Raw genomic sequence first — 21887 nt, 5'->3', positions numbered from 1 at the left:
CCCTTTTACACATGGTCCTGCTGTATCTGCTGTCAGTATCTGCCACAGGCTGTATCTCCCAGGGCTTTATTTCCCCAGGTTTTTGATTGGTGCAACAACTGACTGGAGCTAAATGTCACTAAAACCAAAGAGATTGGTGGTGACTTTTCCAACAAGAACTTGCAGCCGTTGCATGTTTCTTATTTAACAAAAAAATATCCTTGAAGTTGAAAAAGACTGTAAATAATCCAGAATGTGCAGCTGTTAATTTAGTGTGGCATATAATTTTTTTAAATTCTGTTTGGAAATGGAACCAAGTTGGTGTGTGGGGGTGAGTATCACTTTAACTCATTCCTTGTTATGTCAGTATAGGTTCTGCTTCTACAGCATACTGTTACTTTATAAAATAATTTGTGACTGGTGATGTCTATTGTCTCCCTGAATTACACAGTAATGACATCATAACTAGCTTAATATAAAGTGAGAGGACAAATTTGTGGAAATACTTAAGTGATTGTCTGAAACGGCATCGCGGATATCACAATTTCTGATGCATCTCGTTACAGATGAAGGAAACCATCTTGTTTTGGTGTATTTCCTCAGTGCGGCCTGGATATTTACCATCATTGTGGTTGTTTTATTATCCATTTCAGTTTTTATGACAAAGAGGAAAAACAGTCATCACTCTCTGGGTAACTGATGTAATATATTTTGAAGATTCCTAAAGGTAAACTGATGTGGCAGGGCGTGGCCTGCCCTCCGAACAGGTGTCCTATGGAGGTAGTGCCTTAATTGGTGGGTGGGGAGAAAAGGTTTATATAAGGCACTGCCTCCAGCTGACTTTAGTTGTTTTTCCCGCTTCGACGGTACGGCGGGGTTGCGGCTTATCTGGGCGGTTCGACCAACAAACTGTTTCACAGCGCGAGTATGCTGTTTGGCAGCGCCAAGAAGGTTGGTGCTTCCTCCCGCCATCCTTCCACCTAGAGCGCTTTGCCGTGAGGGCACGCGCGCTAGTTTACCCTGGGCAGGTAAGGCGCAGCAATGCGCGTCACTGACTTCCCCGCACTCTGTCGATAAAGGTTAATGGCGCTGTCCTTGTTGCAGTTGACTGCCGGCTGGCGTCGGTGGGTCGCGTTGCCCCAGCGGGAACCCTTCACGGAGTGGTGGCGCCACCAAACAGTCAGCACGGACTACCTCGCGTACTGGACCCACTGCTGCTTTGGCTCCGTCCCGTTTTCGGGACTCTCTCTCCTGTTCGCTCTCGCGCTCTCTCTCTCTCTCTCTCTCTCTCTCGCCCCCCTTCGCTCGAGGGACGGCGCTGAGACGTAGTGGTGCCGCCGAGGCGACCACGGAGCTATTGCTCTCAATTTCTAGACTCTTAACAGTGTTTTAATTGTTCTCTTTTCTTTGTGGACAGGTGCTGCGGGCCACGGCGGGGACCCAACCCCTGGTGGAGGGCGTTTTACCACACCTTTCGTGTGTAGTTTTGTTTGTAGTAGCACAGGTGTTTTTAGTTTGTTTATTTCCCCTAATTGAGTTTCACCTGCCGGTGGGGCCCCAGCCCTGTCCACCCCCTTTTGGTTGATTTTTGTACAGCCGAGTTATTTTGGTGTTAAGTTGGATTTAATAAAATTTGTACTGCCTAACCCTCAATCCTGTCTCTGCCTCTGGAACCAAACCGTATCTGCGCGTGCCTGTTTCCGGTTAATTCCTGGGGTGAAATTCCCCAGGTGGCGTTGTCATCCACCGTTCCACCTCTCTCCACCCCGCCACACTGGGAAAATTACTTTAAAAAAATGTCTTCCTGTGTTTTAAAACAGACTCTCAATCAAGATTCCAAGCTTCATCCACAGCAAATGCAGAGGTGGAGACAAGTTTGATTTTTTTATTTTTTTTTTTTAAAGTTTATATGTATAAATAATCCTTATTTACACACACTAACTTACCCTTTATCACATATCTCCAGGGCTATCAAGAGGAAAACAACCTCCATTATTCAGCTTTGAGGAACAACCAGCCCAACAGATCAATGCAGAACAGACAGAATGAATGTGTGTAGTCTGCTGTGAGGCTGTAGATGTCTTGTTGTCATTGCAGGTTAACACAGGACCTAATTAAGTATTTTGTATTTACTCACACCGGTTTCTACATTTTCAATTGTATCATTTATCAGTCTCGATGAGGCAAAGTTTTCCTAATAAAGTTGTTTTTTCTGGCCATTTCGATTAGATTACCTCCATATATTTATATTCATTTTATGAAGACAAAGCTTGTATCCAAAGGGTTGGCGTACTCCTGCTGTGTCCACCGTGGTCTCGCCGTATTTTCACGACTATAAGGCGCACCTAAAAGCCTAGAATTTTCTAAAAAATCTACGGTGCGCCTTTTAACCCGGAGCGCCTTTTGTATGGATTACAGTAATATTGGTTAATGGCGGCTACCGTAGTCAGTAGGCGTGGCCGAGGTAACAGCAGTAAATTCAGTCCCAAACCCATTTCTGTCTGTAAAGACCCCAAAATGGCTCCTTGCAAGACACGCGCTTATGATGCAGAGTTCAAACTGAAGGCTATCAGTCACGCAGTTGAACACGGAAATAGAGCAGCGGCAAGAGAATTTAACGTGAATGAATCAATGGTGCGGAAGTGGAGGAAGCAGCAAGACGACCTGCGCCAGGTAAAGAAGACTCAACGGAGCTTCCGAGGAAACAAAGCAAGAAGTGGATTAACAAAGGAACTCCAGCCGCTAGATATTGGTGTCAACAGGGCATTCGAAGCTAGACTACGAACTGCGTGGGAGCGGTGGATGACGAACGGCGAACACATGTTCACCAAGACGGGGAGACGGCGCCGAGCGTCATACGTCACTATCGGCCAGTGGATCGTAAATGCCTGGGCATCGACTGTGGTCCGAGCTTTCAGGAAGGCAGGGATTGTCACTGAAATGCCAGACAACACCAGCGACAACCGACCCTGATGACGACTTTGACGAGACGGAGCCGGCCATGTTGGACGCCGTATTCGCACAACTGTTCAATTCGGACACCGAAGAAGAGGAATTCTAGGGATTCCTGGATGAGGAATGAACTGATAAAGTGAGCTTTACGTGTTTCTTCGCGTTTGAACAACGCTGTTATATTGCTATTGTTATATTGCTATTGTTATCGCTTTGCACTACTTCGAGAGTTCGAGTTACCGTATATTGTGTTTGCACTAACGTTTGATTTACCGCAACGGTACTACGTGATAAAAATGTTGCACTAAATCGAAGATTTATTAAACTCCACTATCCACTTGTGATAAAAATGTTGCACTGCCTGTTATAACTCGCTGTTATTAAACGAACTGTGTTACGCGAAAACACTACGTCACTCGGGAAAAATAATAAAACACAGCTGTTTATTCATTTTGGGAGTGAATGGAGTTGTGAGAACGTCGGTTTGTATTCTATTAATAAAGTTTGACTGACTTATCTGACTGTTTTATTGACATTCCTTTTAGCGCAGCTCGATCTAGTGAACGCGTCATGAAACCAAAGGCACTATGCAATTTCTATGCCATGCGCCTTATAACACGGTGCGCCCTGTGTATGAAAATATTTCTAAAATAGGCCGTTAATTGAAGGTGCGCCCTATAATACGGTGCGCCTTTTGGTTGTGAAAATACGGTACTCTGCTGTGAGGCTGTAGATGTCTTGTTGTCATTGCATCTTAACACAGGACCTAATTAAGTATTTTGTATTTACTCATACCAGTTTCTACATTTTCAATTGTATCATTTATCAGTCTCGATGAAACAAAGTTTTCCTAATAAAGTTGTTTTTTCTGGCCATGTCAACAAATGATAGATTACCTCCATATATTTATATTCATTTTATGAAGACAAAGCTTGTATCGTGCCGTTGCAGTCCTTATTTTGTGAAGTCAAAAGCTGCAACAATGGTTTTCACAAGCATTCATATCCATCGGACTATTAAGTTGACCAAAACACCCACTGGATGAGACAAATGCTCCATTATGTGATCATGACCATGTAAACAGCAGCAGGCTATGTCTTGGATACATAGAAATGCTAAGGCAGGGGCAGTATTATCCAAAGGGTTGGCGTACTCCTGCTGTGTCCACCGTGGTCTCTCCTTCCCGGAACAATTTTTCCCAGGAACGATTTTTGCTTATTTGGGATCCAATTTGCCAGCAGTTTAGAAAATGTTTAGCTCTCTTTGTTGACCTTTTTTTTGTAAAACTTGGGGCATAAAGACTAACAAAACAGATAACAAAATTGAACACAATACAAATATTAATTTTTGATTTAATTAAAAATTACTACCTGCTCAAGATTCCAAATACAACTGAAACCTTGACATCTGTCTGCTGCTTTTTGAATCTGCAGACCTTGGTTAGCTTCCTAATTGGTGCATCAGCATTCAGCATGATGAAAAGCAGTCACAGCTGCCATTGTTAAGATATAATCAATTAAAATTTTATTTTGCAACAAAAGACCTTCAACAGTTTTATTAGAATTGTGAAAAAACTGGCCAAGGGATTTTTGTCCATCCCTCTATCAGTCTTCGACTTCTTTATCCCTTTTAGGGGACAGGTGGCCGCTTATCCCACTTCTAACTCACAAAGACAAACAACTGTTCATGCCCTCATTCACTTCTAATGTCAATGCACATGGACACGGGGAGAACAGGCAAACTGCACAAAAAAAAACCCCTGACTGCAGGAACCTTCTTGCTTTGTGGCAGCCATTTTAGCCCCTACATAACCGTGCCACCCCTGTGTCAGTTCACCTCATGTGCGTCTCCCCTTGTGTTGTGCCACTTTCATCATGTTGTGATTACTGATCAGAAAGTGCCATAATCATAAAGCATAATCTTTACAAATATTATTATGGTTATGCCATAATCATAATCTTTGAAAATATTATGATTATGGCACTTTTGAACTACCATATTTTCACTGTAATAAAAGGCGCAGTCTCAGTTACGGGTGCTATTTCTGTATTTAAAACATATATAAGGCGCACCGTATTATTAGACGCATGCTAAAACATACAGTAAAAAATGACAACAGAAGTAAAACGGTGAGTTTCTTCACATTTATTGAACAAAATATTCATTCTTCTGCCACAAAACCATCAAAGTTTTCATCTTCTGTATCTGAATTAAACAGCTGCACTATTTCAATGTCCAACATCCCGAATTCCTCTTCTTCATCATCTGAATCAGACTCACCGACCGGTCCGCTTCAGCGTTGATTTTGTGAAAGCTCTTACAATACATGAAGACGGTAACATAGCCCATCCATCTACAATCCACCCGCATATGGTGGCATAACTTGCCCACCGCAGCCTCATAGTCTTTGTGAAGGAGTGTTCGCCTTCCTTCATCCAGCACTCTGTCCGTTTCCGTGGCAGCGGAAACCACGGTGAACGATGACTTCTCGTGCCCCGTTGTGCGTATCGCCACCGTGCTGGTCCCCTTTTCTCCACTTTGTGGGTCAAAGGGATGTCAAAAGTCAAAGGGATCTCATCTATGTTGGTGATGTGGCTGGGCGCGGTTATCTTGTCGCGGCAGTTGGTGCGGAAGATGGCCGCCCTCTCCTGGTTAGGGTAGGGAGATGCCGCCCTCTCCTGGTTAGGGTTAGGGTTAGGGAAGATGGCCGCCCTCTCCTGGTTAGGGTTAGGGAAGATGGCCGCCCTCTCTTGGTAATCCGCGGGCAGCCGCTGCGCAACAGTTGTCCTTGCGCGTATGGAGAGATGCAGCCTCCTCATAAAGCGAAATATTAGATTGCTCGATTGCCATTTTCATTAAATATTTTCATATTTAATGTCCTGCAGTTTAAAGTAAGCCTCATTCATACGTGTCTCACTTGACCGGCGCCATTTTAGGGGATCCTTACGCGTAGGTGTGCCGCTAATCGATTGGTGGAGCGTTTACCGTAGTGCACCCACCAAAGGCGAACTGCAGATTTTGGAACTCAGTCCACACACAAGGCGCACCATATTATAAGGCGCACCGTCAATTTTTGAGAAAATCTCAGTGTTTTAGGTGCGCCTTATAGTCATGAAAGGAGGACAGAAAAGCCACTTCTGTTTGTAGTTGTATATCGGCCCCCTGCTGGGCCACATCCAGAGTTCCTGTCTGAGTTCTCTGATTTTTTTATCTGACTTGGTCCTTAGAACGGACAAAGTCATTATCATTGGAGACTTTAATATCCATATGGACGTTATAAATGACAGCTTTAGAAATGGCTTCATTTCATTACTTCAGTCAGTTGGTTTCCTCCAGCAGATAAACCAACCAACTCATAGCTTTAACCACACTCTAGATTTAGTCCTGACTTATGGTGTTGAGGTAGAACATGTGTCAGTGTTCCCTCAGAACCCAGTCCTGTCAGACCATTCTTTGATCACTTTTACATTTATGATTAAGGATTCTTCTATGCTCAGAACAAAGTCTTACTATAGCAGATGTCTTTCAGATAATGCTGTAGCTAAGTTTAAGGAAGTGATCCCTGTGCTGATCCCAGGATCACCGTGTGTTTCCCCAGGGATCAGTCATTATAATCCTAGCCCTGCTGAGGTTGACTCTATTGCTGAAGGTGCAGCAGCCTCACTGAGAATCACGCTTGATTCTGTTGCCCCCCTGAAAAAGAAAATAGTAAATCAGAGGAGGTGTGCCCCCTGGTATAATTCACATATCAGGACCCTCAAGCAGAAAGTGCATTCTTGTAAAATAGACAGCTATCATGTAGCCTGGAAAGACTGTCTATTAGTTTACAAAAAGGCCCTCTGTACGGCTAGAACAGCCTATTTTTCTTCTTTGATTGAGGAAAATAAGAGCAACCCCAGGTTTCTTTTCAGCACTGTGGCCAAATTAACCAAGAGTCACAGTGTTTTAGATCCACGTATCCCTTCTTCCCTTAGTGGTGAAGACTTCATGAGCTTCTTCATTGATAAAGTTCTAGCTATCAGAGAGAAAGCTAACCAGGCCATCCCAACAACAGGACCATCACCAGATGTGCCGACTGTGGGAACATACAGGGTCTCCAACGAGCCCTTAAGCTCCTTCAGCCCTATATATTTTTCTGAGGTGTCATCGCTAATTCAGAAATCCAAGACCACCACGTGTCTTTTAGATCCCATCCCAACACACCTGTTAAAGGATGTTCTACCATTGATAGGCAGTTCTATCCTGGACAATCAATGGTTCTTTAGTGTCAGGTTATGTACCCCGGTCCTACAAGGTGGCAGTGATTAAGCCGTTGCTTAAAAAACCATCACTTGATCCTGATGTCTTAGCAAATTATAGGCCAATATCCAACCTTCCTTTTATCTCTAAAGTTCTAGAGAAGGTGGTGGTGACTCAGTTACTGGCGCACCTGCAGAGGAACGGCCTGTTTGAGATGTTTCAGTCAGGCTTTAGAGCTCACCACAGCACAGAAACAGCACTTCTTAAAGTCACTAATGATCTTCTCATAGCTTCAGATCATGGACTGGTCTCTATGCTGGTTCTGCTGGACCTCAGTGCTGCTTTTGATACAGTTGATCACAGCATCCTGTTACAGAGACTGGAACATGTGATTGGGATTAAAGGGACAGCACTAGACTGGTTTAGATCATACTTATCTGATAGATACCAGTTTGCTTATGTCCATGGTGTTCCCTCCTCATACAGTAGGGTTAGCCATGGAGTTCCTCAAGGTTCTGTACTTGGACCAATCCGCTTCACATTGTACATGCTTCCCTTAGGGAACATTATTCGGCAGCATGGGATAAATTTTCATTGTTATGCTGATGACACTCAGCTCTATTTATCCATGAAACCCGAGGAGACAGAGAAGTTAGTGAAGCTCCAGACCTGTCTTAAAGTCATAAAGTCCTGGATGTCTTCAAATTTCCTCCTCCTTAACCCAGGAAAAACTGAGGTCATGGTGTTTGGTCCTGAACCTCTCTGGGATAGATTAGATCACATGATCACTCTAGATGGTATCTCATTAACATCTAGTCTCTCTGTGAGGAATCTAGGAGTAACTTTTGATCAAAATCTCTCCTTCAACTCACACATTAAATTAGTCTCTAGAAGTGTCTTTTTTCACTTGAGGAACATCACAAAGATCAGGAAGCTGCTGACGCGGCATGATGCTGAAAAGTTAGTCCATGCATTTGTTACTTCCAGGCTGGACTACTGTAACTCTTTATTATCAGGGTGTCTAAACAACTCTTTAAGAAGCCTCCAGTTGATCCAAAATGCTGCAGCCAGAGTTCTGACAGGTATTGACAAAAGAGATCACATTACTCCTGTACTGGCATCGCTTCATTGGCTGCCCGTTAAATTTAGAATAATTTTTAAAACCCTTCTTTTGACCTACAAGGTCCTCAGAGGCCTAGCTCCATCCTACCTGTAGGAGCTAGTGATACCTTATCAGCCCAATAGACCGCTCCGCTCTCAGAATGCTGGTCTACTTGTGGTTCCCAGAGTTTCTAGGAGTAGAATGGGGGGCCGAGCATTTAGCTACCAGGCCCCCCTGCTATGGAACCAGCTCCCTGTCCAGGTACGGGAGGCTGACTCCATCGCTACTTTTAAGATCAGACTCAAAACCTACCTCTTTGAAAAAGCTTATTGTTACTAATTCAGTAGTTCCAGTTACTATCATAGACAGACAAATTATCATACTTAGGGGGTCGTCTAATCATTAGGTCACATCTTAGTTATGCTGTTATAGGCCAAGGCTGCCGGGGTCCGGAAACATGATCACCTGAATGGCCTCTGTCACTCCACTGGGTCATGGTTTCCTCTCCTCTCCTCTCCTTTCCTCTCCTCATCAAGCAGACTAGTTATGCTGATTCTTGTGTAGTTTTTCTGCTTCTCCCCCCCTATTTATTTACAGGTATCGCCGCCCTCGGAGCTGCATAATGACCTCCGGCCCCGCTGAAGTGATTGTATATCATATTTTTTGTGTGTGTTTCTGTGCTCTGTGCCTCTCCTCTCCTCTCCTCTCCTCTCCTCTCCTCTCCCCCTCCTTCTCCTTCTCCTTTTCCTCTCCCTCTCCTCTCCCTTCCTCTCCTCTTTCCCCTCCTCCTCCTTTTCCTTCTCCTCTCCTCTACCTCCCCTTCACTCTACTTCTCCTCTCCTCTACCCCTCTCCTCTCCTACCTATCCTATCCTCTACCTGTCCTCCCCCTTCTCCTCTCTCTTTACCCAGCCGGCCATCAGCAGGAGGGTCCCCCTACATGAGCCTGGTCCTGCTCAAGGTTTCTTCCTGTTAAAGGGGAGTTTTTCCTTGCCACTGTTGCTTGTCTGGGGTTAGGCCCTGGGATTCTGGAAAGCGCCTTGAAACAATTTTGATTGTATAAGACGCTATATAAATAAAGATTGATTTGATTTGATTTGATGAAAATACGGTACTTGTAGAACTCCACAGCCTCCACCTCAACTCTTTCTCTAAGAGCTGGCCATAGTTTTGGTCTAGACATCCCAAAGTCAGTGACTAGTTACTTTGTCTTTGAGGTGTTGAGGTGTATATGGTTCATGTGGCTCCAGGCATTCCATGAACAGGCTCCTATGCTCCGTCTGATTGTTGTTACTTCATCTCTTTGTTGTCCCTGATGCATGCCACAATGGCTGTGTCATCGACAAACTTCTAAATTTGGCACAGCTCAAAGTTGTAGTAAAAGTCTAATGTGTACAGGGTTAATAGTAGAGGGCCCAGCACTGTGCCCTGGGGTGCTCCTGTGCTGCTAATCACAGTGTCTGTATACCGTGGCCTGTCGGTGAGATACGGTAGCTGGAGAACCAGAAATCCAGGTCCACTACTATCATGCTGAGTTTGTCCTGTGCTGCGGCGTGAGGTGAGTTTCACTGGTCAGAAGACATTCAGCTCCCTGGGAGGATTCTTCTTAAGAACTGGGATGATGCATGTCTTCCACAATGTCTTTACACACTAACATACATATACCTGCATCCCCCCCATGCACACAACCTCACAAAACAACAAACATTTGTATACTTGCACATACTCTCCACATACTTGAACAATCATTGTCTGTACCTTCCATTGCACCACATGATCAATTTGCCATTTAAATCGAATTGATCCAGTGGCCATATGTTTTAGTCTGTTCCGAGTAGACCCCCAGTTTACAACATTCAAAACCAGCAAAAGTTAGGCTTGATATTTAGCTGAAATTAATTCAAACTGGCCACTCGGCCATGCTCAATTTATAATGTGTGTTCTGCTGTTGTAGTTTTATTTTGTAGAAAAATATTTTAAAACTTGTAACAATACGAAAATGTTTTAGAATGTGTGCGTCAGAATAACACTCAAAGGTTATAAGAAATGAATCAGAAGCCCAAGGGCTTAAATTGCAAGACCACAGAAGTCTAACACTGAGAAATACTGTATCTTGTATCCATTGGCTACCTCATCAGTATAATCTATACAGCCACAGCATCAGACTACGGCATAGGATGTTGCACAACATAAAACAATTTAAGGCACACCTCAAATATTGACATACGGGAATGTGATGTTATTGATTGATCTTTGTAAAAATATGTTTCATAGATTAAAGACTTTTTTTATTCATGTAGTGACACCAGAGTTGGGGGTGATGTTAATTTCACATGAAGTCAACCATAACTATACTATTGCAAACAGGTACCTCTATGATACCATCACGTCAGGACCAATGTAATCACTGTGGGTATACCATGCTGTTGATATAAGGTCACACACGAATCACATCGTAATTTAGTGTGAAAAAAGCTTGAAAGGTAAATGACATGTGGTTTTGAACAGGATGTAGAAGTGTCTGCAGAAGCAGAATTCTACATACAAAAAAAAGGCACAGCATGGAGAAGGATGTATATATCAAGGCTTTCTTCATTAATTTGAAGTAAAAACACAACAGCCCTCCCCCCATGACACAAGCGATTATAAATGCCTAAAGGAAAGTGGTAACAGAGATGATGTTTCTACCAAGATCTCTTTGTTTAAACAAATTCTGGGAGAGAAGCCGAGGCTGATCTGTAAGTAGTGGATATCAAGTAAACTTTGGATATTTGTGAATGACTTCAAAACCAATCCACATTTCCAAATACATCCTGGTAACAAAGGAGCTTATCTGACAATATCAGATTTGGAGTTATCAGACTCAGCCACCTATTACTGAGTAAATCAGTATTTAACAGTATTTGACTTTCTAGAAAGTTATGTCATTGTAGAGGGTTCAGGGTTGACCATAGATCAGCCAGCATCACAGTCTATCCAAGCAGAAGGTTCTGTGACGCTGAATTGTACAGTACATACTGGGTGGACTTGTGATGGGGATCACACTGTTTACTGGTTCAGAAACTCTGGACCATCTCAACTGGGACTCATGTACAGCCATACAGGCAGGAACAAGCAGTGTGAGAGGAAAACCAACACCTGTTTCCATAGCTTCTCCATGAAGAACCTGAACACTTCTCAGACTGGGACCTACTATTGTGCTGTTGCAGCATGTGGACACATTCTGTTTGGAAATGGAACCAAGCTGGTGTTTGAGGGTGAGTGTGTTTGAAATCATTTTATTCAAAAGGTTTATACAAGTTGTTAAAGTGCTAAATATTTTTGTGCAGATTATTTTATATATATTGTAGAAATAATTTACATAATATCCAGTTTTTAAAAAAATTAAGCCAGAATCCACTAATTTATTTTATTGTCCATAAAAAGGTTACCCCAGTTAGCTGTTCAGTTGGTTTCAAAATATATAGCGATTGATAGAAAAATTAACCTTATGTTTAAACAGATATGGCCTAATATCCCCTGATTCTCTGTTATATGGAGCTTTTAGTTTCTAAAATGTGGAGGAAATGTAACATTTATAGCCCATTTAAAATTTTACATGGAGATGGAACCAAACAGTAGTGATGGGACGAGCGACACTGGTGCGTCAGCACTGTGCCGAGAGCTCAAGAGTGAAACCCCGTATCGGTGCGTGTATTGCTTTAAGAAAGAATCACGTGACCGATACAGGAATTGTATCATTTGGATGTGCCGCGTCAAAGTGCGTTCATAAGGAAACAAACTGTATCGAAATGTCGTGGGTTTGTTGGATGGAGTTTTGCAGTTACGAAATTATGGATCGTTCTAAGAAGTTTTCCCCAGTGTGGAATAATTTTGATCTTGTGACTCCAAACAAGGGAAATCTTTTTCTCCTTTGAGCATTGTTTCCTGTTATACAATTTTTAACGGTGGCGCATTGCACTCACTTTATCAAGTGAATGACCTGTGATACATATGATAGTCAGTTAAAGAGCCTTACAGTTGCTTTATTCATTTTATCTCATAATAACGAGATCCTGATCTCGAAATCACGAGATAGGGTGTCTATTTTTTTAACAAGTTAATGTAATGCGCCACCTTAGTTTTTACTCTGTTCTGGTAAGAGGTTTGAATTGTTTTCAGATAAATTCACTTTTTATTTTATTGTAGGTGCCTTACATCAATAAGAGCACTTCATCAATGCTGAGGCATTATAGAGCTCGGCATGGCAATGAAGAATTGGCAGATACTCGTGAGAGCACCAGAAAACATATCCACATCGGCATCAACTTGCACTTAAAACTCTCTGCTCATCATCGTCATCTGCACCGTGTGAAAGAGTATTTTCTAAGGCTGGGGAGCTGGTGTTTAAGAGGAGAAATCGCCTTGGAGCAAAGACACTCCAAAAACTTTTGTTCCTCAATAAAAATTCATAACTTTTTTTGTCTTTTATTTCATATGATTTAACAGTTAACAAATGTGTGTACATGAGTAAAAAATTGTAAATCAAATTTGCTATATTTTACAGACCAACTCAATTTAGCAAACAAGGAATTCCTTTACCTGCAATCATTTTATAACTACTGCAGGGGTCACTATCGGGTGACAGACACAGTATCAATACAGTGCCGACACAGTTTGTGTAGTGTGTCAATACACTCCTTGAGGTATCATCGTCCCATCACTACCAAACAGGTCTTTGTGGGTGAATTACCTTCTACGTTCATGACTCCGGTATTCTGAGTTTCGACTGTTATGACTTTAACTTGGATTCAGGAATTTGAATTGATTAGTTCATATATACACATATATATATATATACACACACACACACACACACATATATATATACACACACACACATACATGCATACATGGGCACAGATAAACGGGAGGGGTTTTTTGTTACGTATTTACTGGTTTGTTGAAAAATATGAGCGCACTAACATGAAGACTGTCTCAAAAATGCTGTCACAAATGCATACAAATATTTAACTTAAATGTGTTATGGGAAGTCAAGGAGGCCTGGACCCAGATGCAGAGTAGCAGATACGGCTCTTTATTGATAACAAAAAGGTGCAAGACGCAGGAATCAATCAAAGTAGCAACGGAAACAACTCTAGCAAAGTAACAACAGAAAATCTACGAACTAAAAATCACCATAAAAGGGAAAAACCGTCGAGAAAAAGTACAAACGAAAACGCAGTGACGAGGCACTGGAACAAACTCACACGCTGGAAGTAAACACAGAAAACAGGAGGCAAAAAACTGGAGATCACAGAGGGTGGGAGCTAGACGCTGTGGCAAAACAACAATCCAGCACCGGAGGCAAAGAGAGGGGAGTTTAAGTAGCCGCTGAATTAAGGTAATGCGCTGCAGGTGCGCCAGAGGCTCAGCGCTCATCAGAGTTCGGCCCCTCTGCCTGCCGATCCTGCAGGTGGGGGGAGGAGGCGAGAAACCCGAGCCACAACAAAATGGTTCTCATCTCTCAAATAATAAAAGTCAACAAAGTCACAAAAATGAAAAAAGAAATGAGCATGGCAAGCCACTAGTTTTACCAGGTCTGGTTTTTGGCAAATCTGGCTCCTAGCACAAAAGTCTTTGTTCTTTACATTACATGTTTCAAAGCAGTGTGACATGTTCACAGTGACTGTAGAGAGGTGACTCCTCAGCGAAAAGGTGCAATTTATGATAAGTTTTATTTCTGAGTTGCAAATACCTGAACAAAAGCTTTGTGTGGAAATATTGTAGCCAAACTAGGAATTTGACAATGATAACTTGGATTTAGATTATTGTTGGATCGCGATACCTCCTGTATGTAGCTGCCGATCCGCGTGTTCGTTGAATGAAGACTTCGAGAAGTAAAGTACCAATTTCAAAATGTATTTAACAATAGAATCAATTCCAGATACAAATATTACAGAGCTCCGGGCCAGTTCATAACCCTAGCAACAACAGAGTTAATTGTCAGGGCACGAAGTCTGACAACCTAACTATCCCTTGGCCCAGTCCTTTATAGTCACACACATGCAAATTCACAATGTCCATGCAATCCAATCCAGATCCCCCGCTGAGATGTCCCCGTCCTCTTCCTCCAGTCCCACTTGGTGTTGGTAGAGTTCTTCTCTTCCATTGTTTTCCCAGGTGGCCAGATCCCATTCTTCATGCAAATGTGATCATCATCAACCCCCCTGATGTCGCATTTACAATGAGTGTTTGACACCTCCTGCCTGACTGGCTCCTGAGATAACAATAGAACAAACAACAATCCTGCAAATGGAATGTCTCTGTTTTTATTACATTTACCAATGAGTCTACCTTGCCTAACTTCTAAGAGAAGACAGAAACATATGGTGAAACACATAACAAGATAAAGACAATTCTCAACATTATGAACCTCAAAAACAATTCTTTAATTGGCTTAAACTTAAAATAAAAGGCCATTCCACCTCAACTCATTGGTTTCAGAGCCTGGGTACTTGAGAAAAACGTATTCAACGGAACTGGTGGTTGGAGTAAATCGCTACCTGTACTTGTTCAAGCTCTACTGCCTGTTCTTCTTCACCATGGAACTGAAACCTTGACCTCTGTCTGCTGCTGTGTTCATCTACAAATGATAAACACTCTCAGTTCTCAGTTTACTTCCTGTGTGGTGCATCATCATTCAGCACCTTTCTGGTAGAGTATCTGGCTTTCTCGGTGTGCATGATGAACAGTCACAGCTGCAATTATAAAGGTGTGATTAATTACACTTCTGGGCTTATTTTAGAGAGTAATTTTACATTTCTAACATTCCATTTTATTTTTCAAAATCGCATGTAAGACTCACCTCTGTCCAAACCAAATGTATTTTCTATTAGTCAGAATAAAGTCATTCATTAAATATTCAAAAGGCACTGAGTTCATTATTGTCATTTACAGGATCGTCCAGATGCAGATGGTTCTGTTTTGTGGAAGAAGAAGATGAACAGAGAACATACCTGGACTGAATGTGTTTACTTCAGTGTAAAGCAGTAGAATAGAAAAATGACCATTTTCACACAATTTTAGATATCCTGTAGTTTCAGAAAACTCACAAAAGAGAAAAAGGCTCTTCTGTGGTTGATTTATAGATATTTGATTCATTGTGTACATTCTACATTGTTCAGGATGATCAGGATCCTTGGTACAATAAAGGAGGAAATAACCAACACACACTTGATTGTCTTGTCCTCCAACAGTCAGTATCTGCCACAGGCTGTATCTCCAGGGCTTTATTTCCCCAGGTTTTTGATTGGTGCAACAACTGACTGGAGCTAAATGTCACGAAAACCAAAGAGATTGGTGGTGACTTTTCCAACAAGCACTTGCAGCTGTTGAACGTTTCTTATTTTACAAAAAAATATCCTTAAAGTTGAAAAAGAGTGTAAATAATCCAGAATGTGCAGCTGTTAACTTAGTGTGGCATATAAATTTTAGAACTTGTCTATCTGAATAAGACACACAGGGTATGATGAGAACTTATGTAGACACCCTAGGTGTTAGCTTACACACCCCCACATGTGACGCTGTGCAGTAGAAACAAAACCACAACATCAGTTACTGCTCGACCTGTTTGCTGTCTGTTTTTGCATTTGCAATCATATTTCTTTTCTTTCTTCTTCTTCTTCTTGGAATAAAACATTACATAATTATATACAGTACACATCATGTAAAGAAATATCAAGTAATATACCATACCATTCATACGTTACCATACGTACAGCCATGTTTTTAGACTATGATGCAAAACACTTAAAGTTTTGACATGTTTAAAAATAATCCTGTACTTATATATTTTGTCCTGCAGTCAATCTTCTTCTAAAATAAGATTCAAATAAAGTTGCAGCCCTTTATTGTCTAAAATGTCCAAATGTGTTTTTTGTAACACAGTCAGAATCTTTTTTTTTTTTTTTTAATTGTGCTGCAGCTATGATGGCAATACTTGTACATACTTGCATGGTGGGCTTGACTTTTCCCCTTCTGTCTTGGTGGTTTCAAACAGGAAGTCTTTGCTGTGTCTTAACACACAGCAGTCAAACTACATCGCTTCACTCTCTTGACCTTGGCATTCAAAGACAACTAGTATAAGGAAAATGACATTGCTGTAATGTTAATGTGATCCCCATTGCAGTCACATCAACACATCTTCTTGTCAATAGTGTTATTTCTGTTTGTATTAAGCACATGTATCCATCGAATTGTCTGGATGCAAACATTTTTAGATTAGATTATATTTTAGATTATAATGACACATTCACTTGAGTACATACATTTTGTTTAATATATAGGTTAATAAGTGGACTAATTCATGATTTTATAGGCTTACAAAAACACAATATTCCAGTTCCTCTGATATACTCCGTGTTGATTCTATCCATGTGCAACAGAGAGTGCTTACATCTTCATCAGTTCCTCCTCCAGCTTCTCTTGCTGTCTTCTCCTCAGGGCCACTGTCTATGGGCCAGGGCCACCAATGCGGTGTTGCTCTGACTTTCCTGTACCTATCTGGGCATTCATTCAGGGTGTCGTGGCATGATCAACTTTTGGCTCATCACTAGTTCTCCACTGGGGTCACCCAAGGATCGGTGCCGGGGCTGCTGCTCTTTGCCATATACGCAACATTGCTCAGGCAAATCATCCCATGGTCTCCCATGGTGTTTTATACCAGTGATTTCCACATGGCACCCAGTTCTGCGTCTCATTTTCCCCGGACTAACCCTCCGGCTCAGACTAGATCTCACCATGTCTCTCAGACATATCCGCATGGATGCAGGGCCACCACATGTAGCATCAGTCTCCCTGTCATCCCGTCACTTTGCTGTATCCAACCTCAGAAAAGCCAGGCCATTAAACCTACAAATGCTGATACAAGTCATGGTGATCTCCCATATTTCCACCAATTCAGATAGTCTAACGAAAGCAGGCCCATGCCACCTCACTGCTGATAGAGGTCTACTGTACCTGCCCACATTAAGATCATGTAATTCATGCTGACCGACAGACTAATACCTGAATCTGCTCCCTCTTACGTGAACAATCTTGTTTGAGCCCATGCTACCCCTTGTTGCTGCATCATTTTCCAAAAGCTGTCTGTCTTAATAATTAGTGAGCATTTACTGGATGCATTACTGCAACATGGAAAAAATAAAAAAAGAATGATTGCTGGTTGGTTGGTTGGTTGGTTGGTTGGTTGTTGTTGATTGGTTAGAAATGATGCACATTATGACTCAACTCAAATTGAATTCTATTTATATATGATGCAAAATCCTATTCTTCAGGTAATCCAAAGTTTTTTCTTGTGGGTTTTTTTAACCTTTAAATCTCCCTTTGATTTCTCCAACATCAATTTTATCAAGCAAATCTGACATTACAAGTGATCGTGTTTCCTGTATCTCACACCCTCGAGTCATCTCCAGCTGCCCAATCAGATACAAGTGCAGCATTTATCAGTTTAAAAGGACCAGTCTTCTCTTCACTCAGCCCAAAACTTGGAGCAAGATGACATCTGCAAAGTTGATCTTCTGGCTGATATGTTTGGAGAAATTTGGTGAGGATTTCTTTTTTGTTTGTATTTTGTTTATTTATGGCATCATTTGCAAAATTCTAGATTTAAACATTAAACGGTGTTCATTTCTAATTGTATTTTTTTTTAGCTCAGACAGCTACAATGGAATTTTCTCCAGCTTTGAATTGGAAGACCAATTATATCTTGGTCAAACCTGGACAGAACCTGACTTTGCCGTGTCTTCACAGAGATGATTTTTCTAGCAGGATCTCTTGGTTTAAAGAAACTCTGGGAGAGAGGCCGATTCTGATCTGTGTGTACTGGATATCAAGTAAATATTGTAGATGTGCTAATGACTTCAAAACCAATCCACGTTTCCAACTACATCCTGGTAACAATGGAACTAATCTGACAATAACAGATTTGGTGTTATCAGACTCAGCCACCTATTACTGTGTAAATCGGTATTTAAATGTATTTGACTTTACAGAAGGTCATAATGTCATTGTAGAGGGTTCAGGGTTGACCATAGATCAGTCAGCATCTCAGTCTATCCAAGCAGAAGGTTCTGTGACGCTGAATTGTACAGTACATACTGGGTGGACTTGTGATGGGGATCACACTGTTTACTGGTTCAGAAACTCTGGACCATCTCAACTGGGACTCATGTACAGCCATACAGGCAGGAATAAGCAGTGTGAGAGGGAAACCAACACCTGTTTCTACAGCTTCTCCATGAAGAACCTGAACACTTCTCAGACTGGGACCTACTATTGTGCTGTTGCAGCATGTGGACACATTCTGTTTGGAAATGGAACCAAGCTGGTGTGTGGGGGTGAGTGCTCTAATTTTGTGCAGATTATTTTCTGTATATTGTAGAAATAATTTACATATTATCTAGTTTTAAAAATATTAAGCCAGCATCCAGTAATTTATTTAATTGTCCATAAAAAGGTTATCCTAATTAGCTCTGTTCAGTTGGTTTATATATAGTGTTTTATCGAAAAATTTACCAGTTCAAACAGATATGGCCTAAATAACCCCCAATTCTCTGTTTACACAAAGCTTTCAGTATCTAAAATGAGGAGAAATTGTAACATTTAAAGCCTGGTTTGAATTGTACATGGACACCGTGACAGTCCTTTAAAAACATAATATTTTTGGTCAAAGTATCACTTTAACTCATTACGTTTTATGTCAGTATAGGTTCTGTTTCTATATTGTTACTTTTATTTATAAATAATTTGTGACTGGTTGTCTATTGTCTCCCTGAATTACACAGTAATGACATCATAACTAGCTTAATATAAGAGAGAGGACAAATTTGTTGAAATACTTAAATGATTGTCTGAAACGGCAGCGGATATCACAATTTCTGATGCATCTCGTTACAGATGAAGGAAACCATCTTGTTTTGGTGTATTTCCTCAGTGCGGCCTGGATATTTACCATCATTGTGGTTGTTTTATTATCCATTTCAGTTTTTATGACAAAGAGGAAAAACAGTCATCACTCTCTGGGTAACTGATGTAATATATTTTGAAGATTCTTAAAGGTAAACTGGGAAAATTACTTTAAAAAAATCTCTTCCTGTGTTTTAAAACAGACTCTCAATCAAGAGTCCAAGCTTCATCCAGAGCAAATGCAGAGGTGGAGACAATTTTGATTTTTTTTAAAAAAAAGGTTATATGTATAAATAATCCTTATTTACATACACTAACTTACCCTTTATCACATATCTCCAGGGCTACCAAGAGGAAAACAACCTCCATTATGCAGCTTTGAGGAACAACCAGCCCAACAGATCAATGCAGAACAGACAGAATGAATGTGTGTACTCTGCTGTGAGGCTGTAGATGTCTTGTTGTCATTGCAGCTTAACACAGGACCTAATTAAGTATTTTGAATTTACTCATACCGGTTTCTACATTTTCAATTGTATCATTTATCAATCTCGATGAAACAAAGTTTTCCTAATAAAGTTGTTTTTTCTGGCCATGTCGACAAATGATAGATTACCTCCATATATTTATATTCATTTTATGAAGACAAAGCTTGTTTCGTGCTGTTGCAGTCCTTAATTTGTGAAGTCTAAAGCTGCAACAATCGTTTTCACAAGCATTGATATCTATCGGACTATTAAGTTGACCAAAACACCCACTGGATGAGACAAATGCTCCATTATGTGATCATGACCATGTAAACAGCAGCAGGCTATGTCTTGGATACATAGAAATGCTAAGGCAGGGGCAGTATTATCCAAAGGGTTGGCGTACTCCTGCTGTGGCCACCGTGGTTTCTCTCCCCGGAACAATTTTTCCCAGGAACGATTTTTGCTTATTTGGGATCCAATTTGCCAGCAGTTTAGAAAACGTTTAGCTATCTTTGTTGACCTCTTTTTTGTAAAACTTGGGGCATAAAGACTAACAAAACAGATAACAAAATTGAACACAATACAAATATTAATTGTTGATTTAATTAAAAATTACTACCTGCTCAAGATTCCAATACAACAACTGAAACCTTGACATCTGTCTGCTGCTTTTTGAATCTGCAGACCTTGGTTAGCTTCCTAATTGGTGCATCAGCATTCAGCATGATGAAAAGCAGTCACAGCTGCCATTGTTAAGATATAATCAATTAAAATTTTATTTTGCAACAAAAGACCTTCAACAGTTTTATTAGAATTGTGAAAAAACTGGCCAAGGGATTTTTGTCCATCCCTCTATCAGTCTTCGACTTCTTTATCCCTTTTAGGGGACAGGTGGCCGCTTATCCCACTTCTAACTCACAAAGACAAACAACTGTTCATGCCCTCATTCACTTCTAATGTCAATGCACATGGACACGGGGAGAACAGGCAAACTCTGCACAAAAAAAACCCCTGACTGCAGGAACCTTCTTGCTTTGTGGCAGCCATTTTAGCCCCTACATAACCGTGCCACCCCTGTGTCAGTTCACCTCAGGTGTGTCTCACCTTGTGTTGTGCCACTTTCATCATGTTGTGATTACTGATCAGAAAGTGCCATAATCATAAAGAATAATCTTTACAAATATTATGGTTATGGCATAATCATAATCTTTGAAAAGATTATGATTATGGCACTTTTGAACTACCGTATTTTCACTGTAATAAAAGGCGCAGTCTCAGTTGCAGGTACTATATCTGTTTTTAAAACATACATAAGGCGCACCGTATTATTAGACGCATGCTAAAACATACAGTAAAAAATGACAACGGAAGTAAAATGCTGAGTTTCATCACATTTATTGAACAAAATATTCATTCTTCTGCCACAAAACCATCAAAGTTTTCATCTTCTGTATCTGAATTAAACAGCTGCACTATTTCAATGTCCAACATCCCGAATTCCTCTTCTTCATCATCTGAATCAGATTCACCGACCGGTTCCGCTTCAGCATTGATTTTGTGAAAGCTCTTCCAATACATGAAGATGGTATCATAGCCCATGTGTCTACAATCCACCCGCATATGGTGGCATAACTTGCCGCCGCTGCCTCATAGTCTTTGTGAAGGAGTGTTCGCCTACCGTCATCCAGCGCTCTGTCCGTTTCCGTGGCAGCCGAGAACAACGGTGAACGACCAACTGTTTCACTCGGTTTTCCAGCTCGGGCCACCTTGCTTTGTTCCCACAGGACATTAAAATGTCTTGCAGCTGCTTGATTGCCATTCTCAGCCGCATATTCGATGGCCTACAAATTGCTGCTTTATGTTGTGCCCATTTGATGAAACCCCTTCCACTTCCTTCCAATAAAGCCTCCATGGTCCTTGATGGGCTTGTAATCATCTTTAGTATTTTCATCTTTTTGACATCACTTTTATATCCAATGGCTATCAGCTAAAAATCCTCATATTGAACCTCATTTTGGATCACCCATCTAAGGTCCTATGTTTGTTCACCAGGATGAATGGCAGGTAGGCCCATAGCAAATTGCAGAAGTAAACTTCAATAATGAAAAATCACCAGGCAGGCAGCAGACAGTGGCCAGGGCTGGGACAGATGTTAAGTTATGCAAATGGATGTGTGCTGTGCCAGATGCTGGATTGGTC

General features: G+C 41.2%; 1 protein-coding gene, 1 long non-coding RNA gene and 1 pseudogene across 2 annotated transcripts; all 3 read left to right on the top strand.

Moving 5' to 3' along the window:
* Positions 1-8: 8 nt before the first annotated feature.
* LOC130520354 (uncharacterized) lies at positions 9-2190 on the top strand. The gene is made up of 4 exons (XR_008948800.1): positions 9-310; positions 546-1007; positions 1084-1843; positions 1946-2190. It is a non-coding gene; the product is annotated as an uncharacterized LOC130520354 (long non-coding RNA).
* Positions 2191-10832: 8642 nt separating this feature from the next.
* Positions 10833-12729, top strand: LOC130520355 (uncharacterized; annotated as a pseudogene).
* A 5221-nt stretch (positions 12730-17950) lies between these two features.
* LOC130520357 (uncharacterized) lies at positions 17951-19813 on the top strand. The gene is made up of 4 exons (XM_057024064.1): positions 17951-18650; positions 19210-19335; positions 19422-19465; positions 19561-19813. Exons 1-4 carry the CDS (start codon positions 17978-17980, stop codon positions 19669-19671), a joined length of 954 nt encoding a protein of 317 aa, XP_056880044.1. The 5' UTR covers positions 17951-17977; the 3' UTR covers positions 19672-19813.
* Positions 19814-21887: the final 2074 nt, after the last annotated feature.

Source organism: Takifugu flavidus, unplaced genomic scaffold, assembly GCF_003711565.1.
Source record: "Takifugu flavidus isolate HTHZ2018 unplaced genomic scaffold, ASM371156v2 ctg353, whole genome shotgun sequence".
Lineage (NCBI taxonomy): Eukaryota > Metazoa > Chordata > Actinopteri > Tetraodontiformes > Tetraodontidae > Takifugu > Takifugu flavidus.
The sequence above is the reverse complement of the archived record's forward strand: the minus strand, read 5'-3'. Positions and strand labels throughout refer to the sequence as shown.

Excerpts from the sequence above, each read along its gene's own strand:
- LOC130520357 (XM_057024064.1), top strand. The coding sequence starts at position 17,978 with ATGGAATTTTCTCCAGCTTTGAATTGGAAGACCAATTATATCTTGGTC. Across the intron at positions 19,336-19,421 it reads AAACAGTCATCACTCTCTGG|ACTCTCAATCAAGAGTCCAA; the intron begins GTAACTGATGTA and ends GTTTTAAAACAG. Across the intron at positions 19,466-19,560 it reads CATCCAGAGCAAATGCAGAG|GGCTACCAAGAGGAAAACAA; the intron begins GTGGAGACAATT and ends ACATATCTCCAG.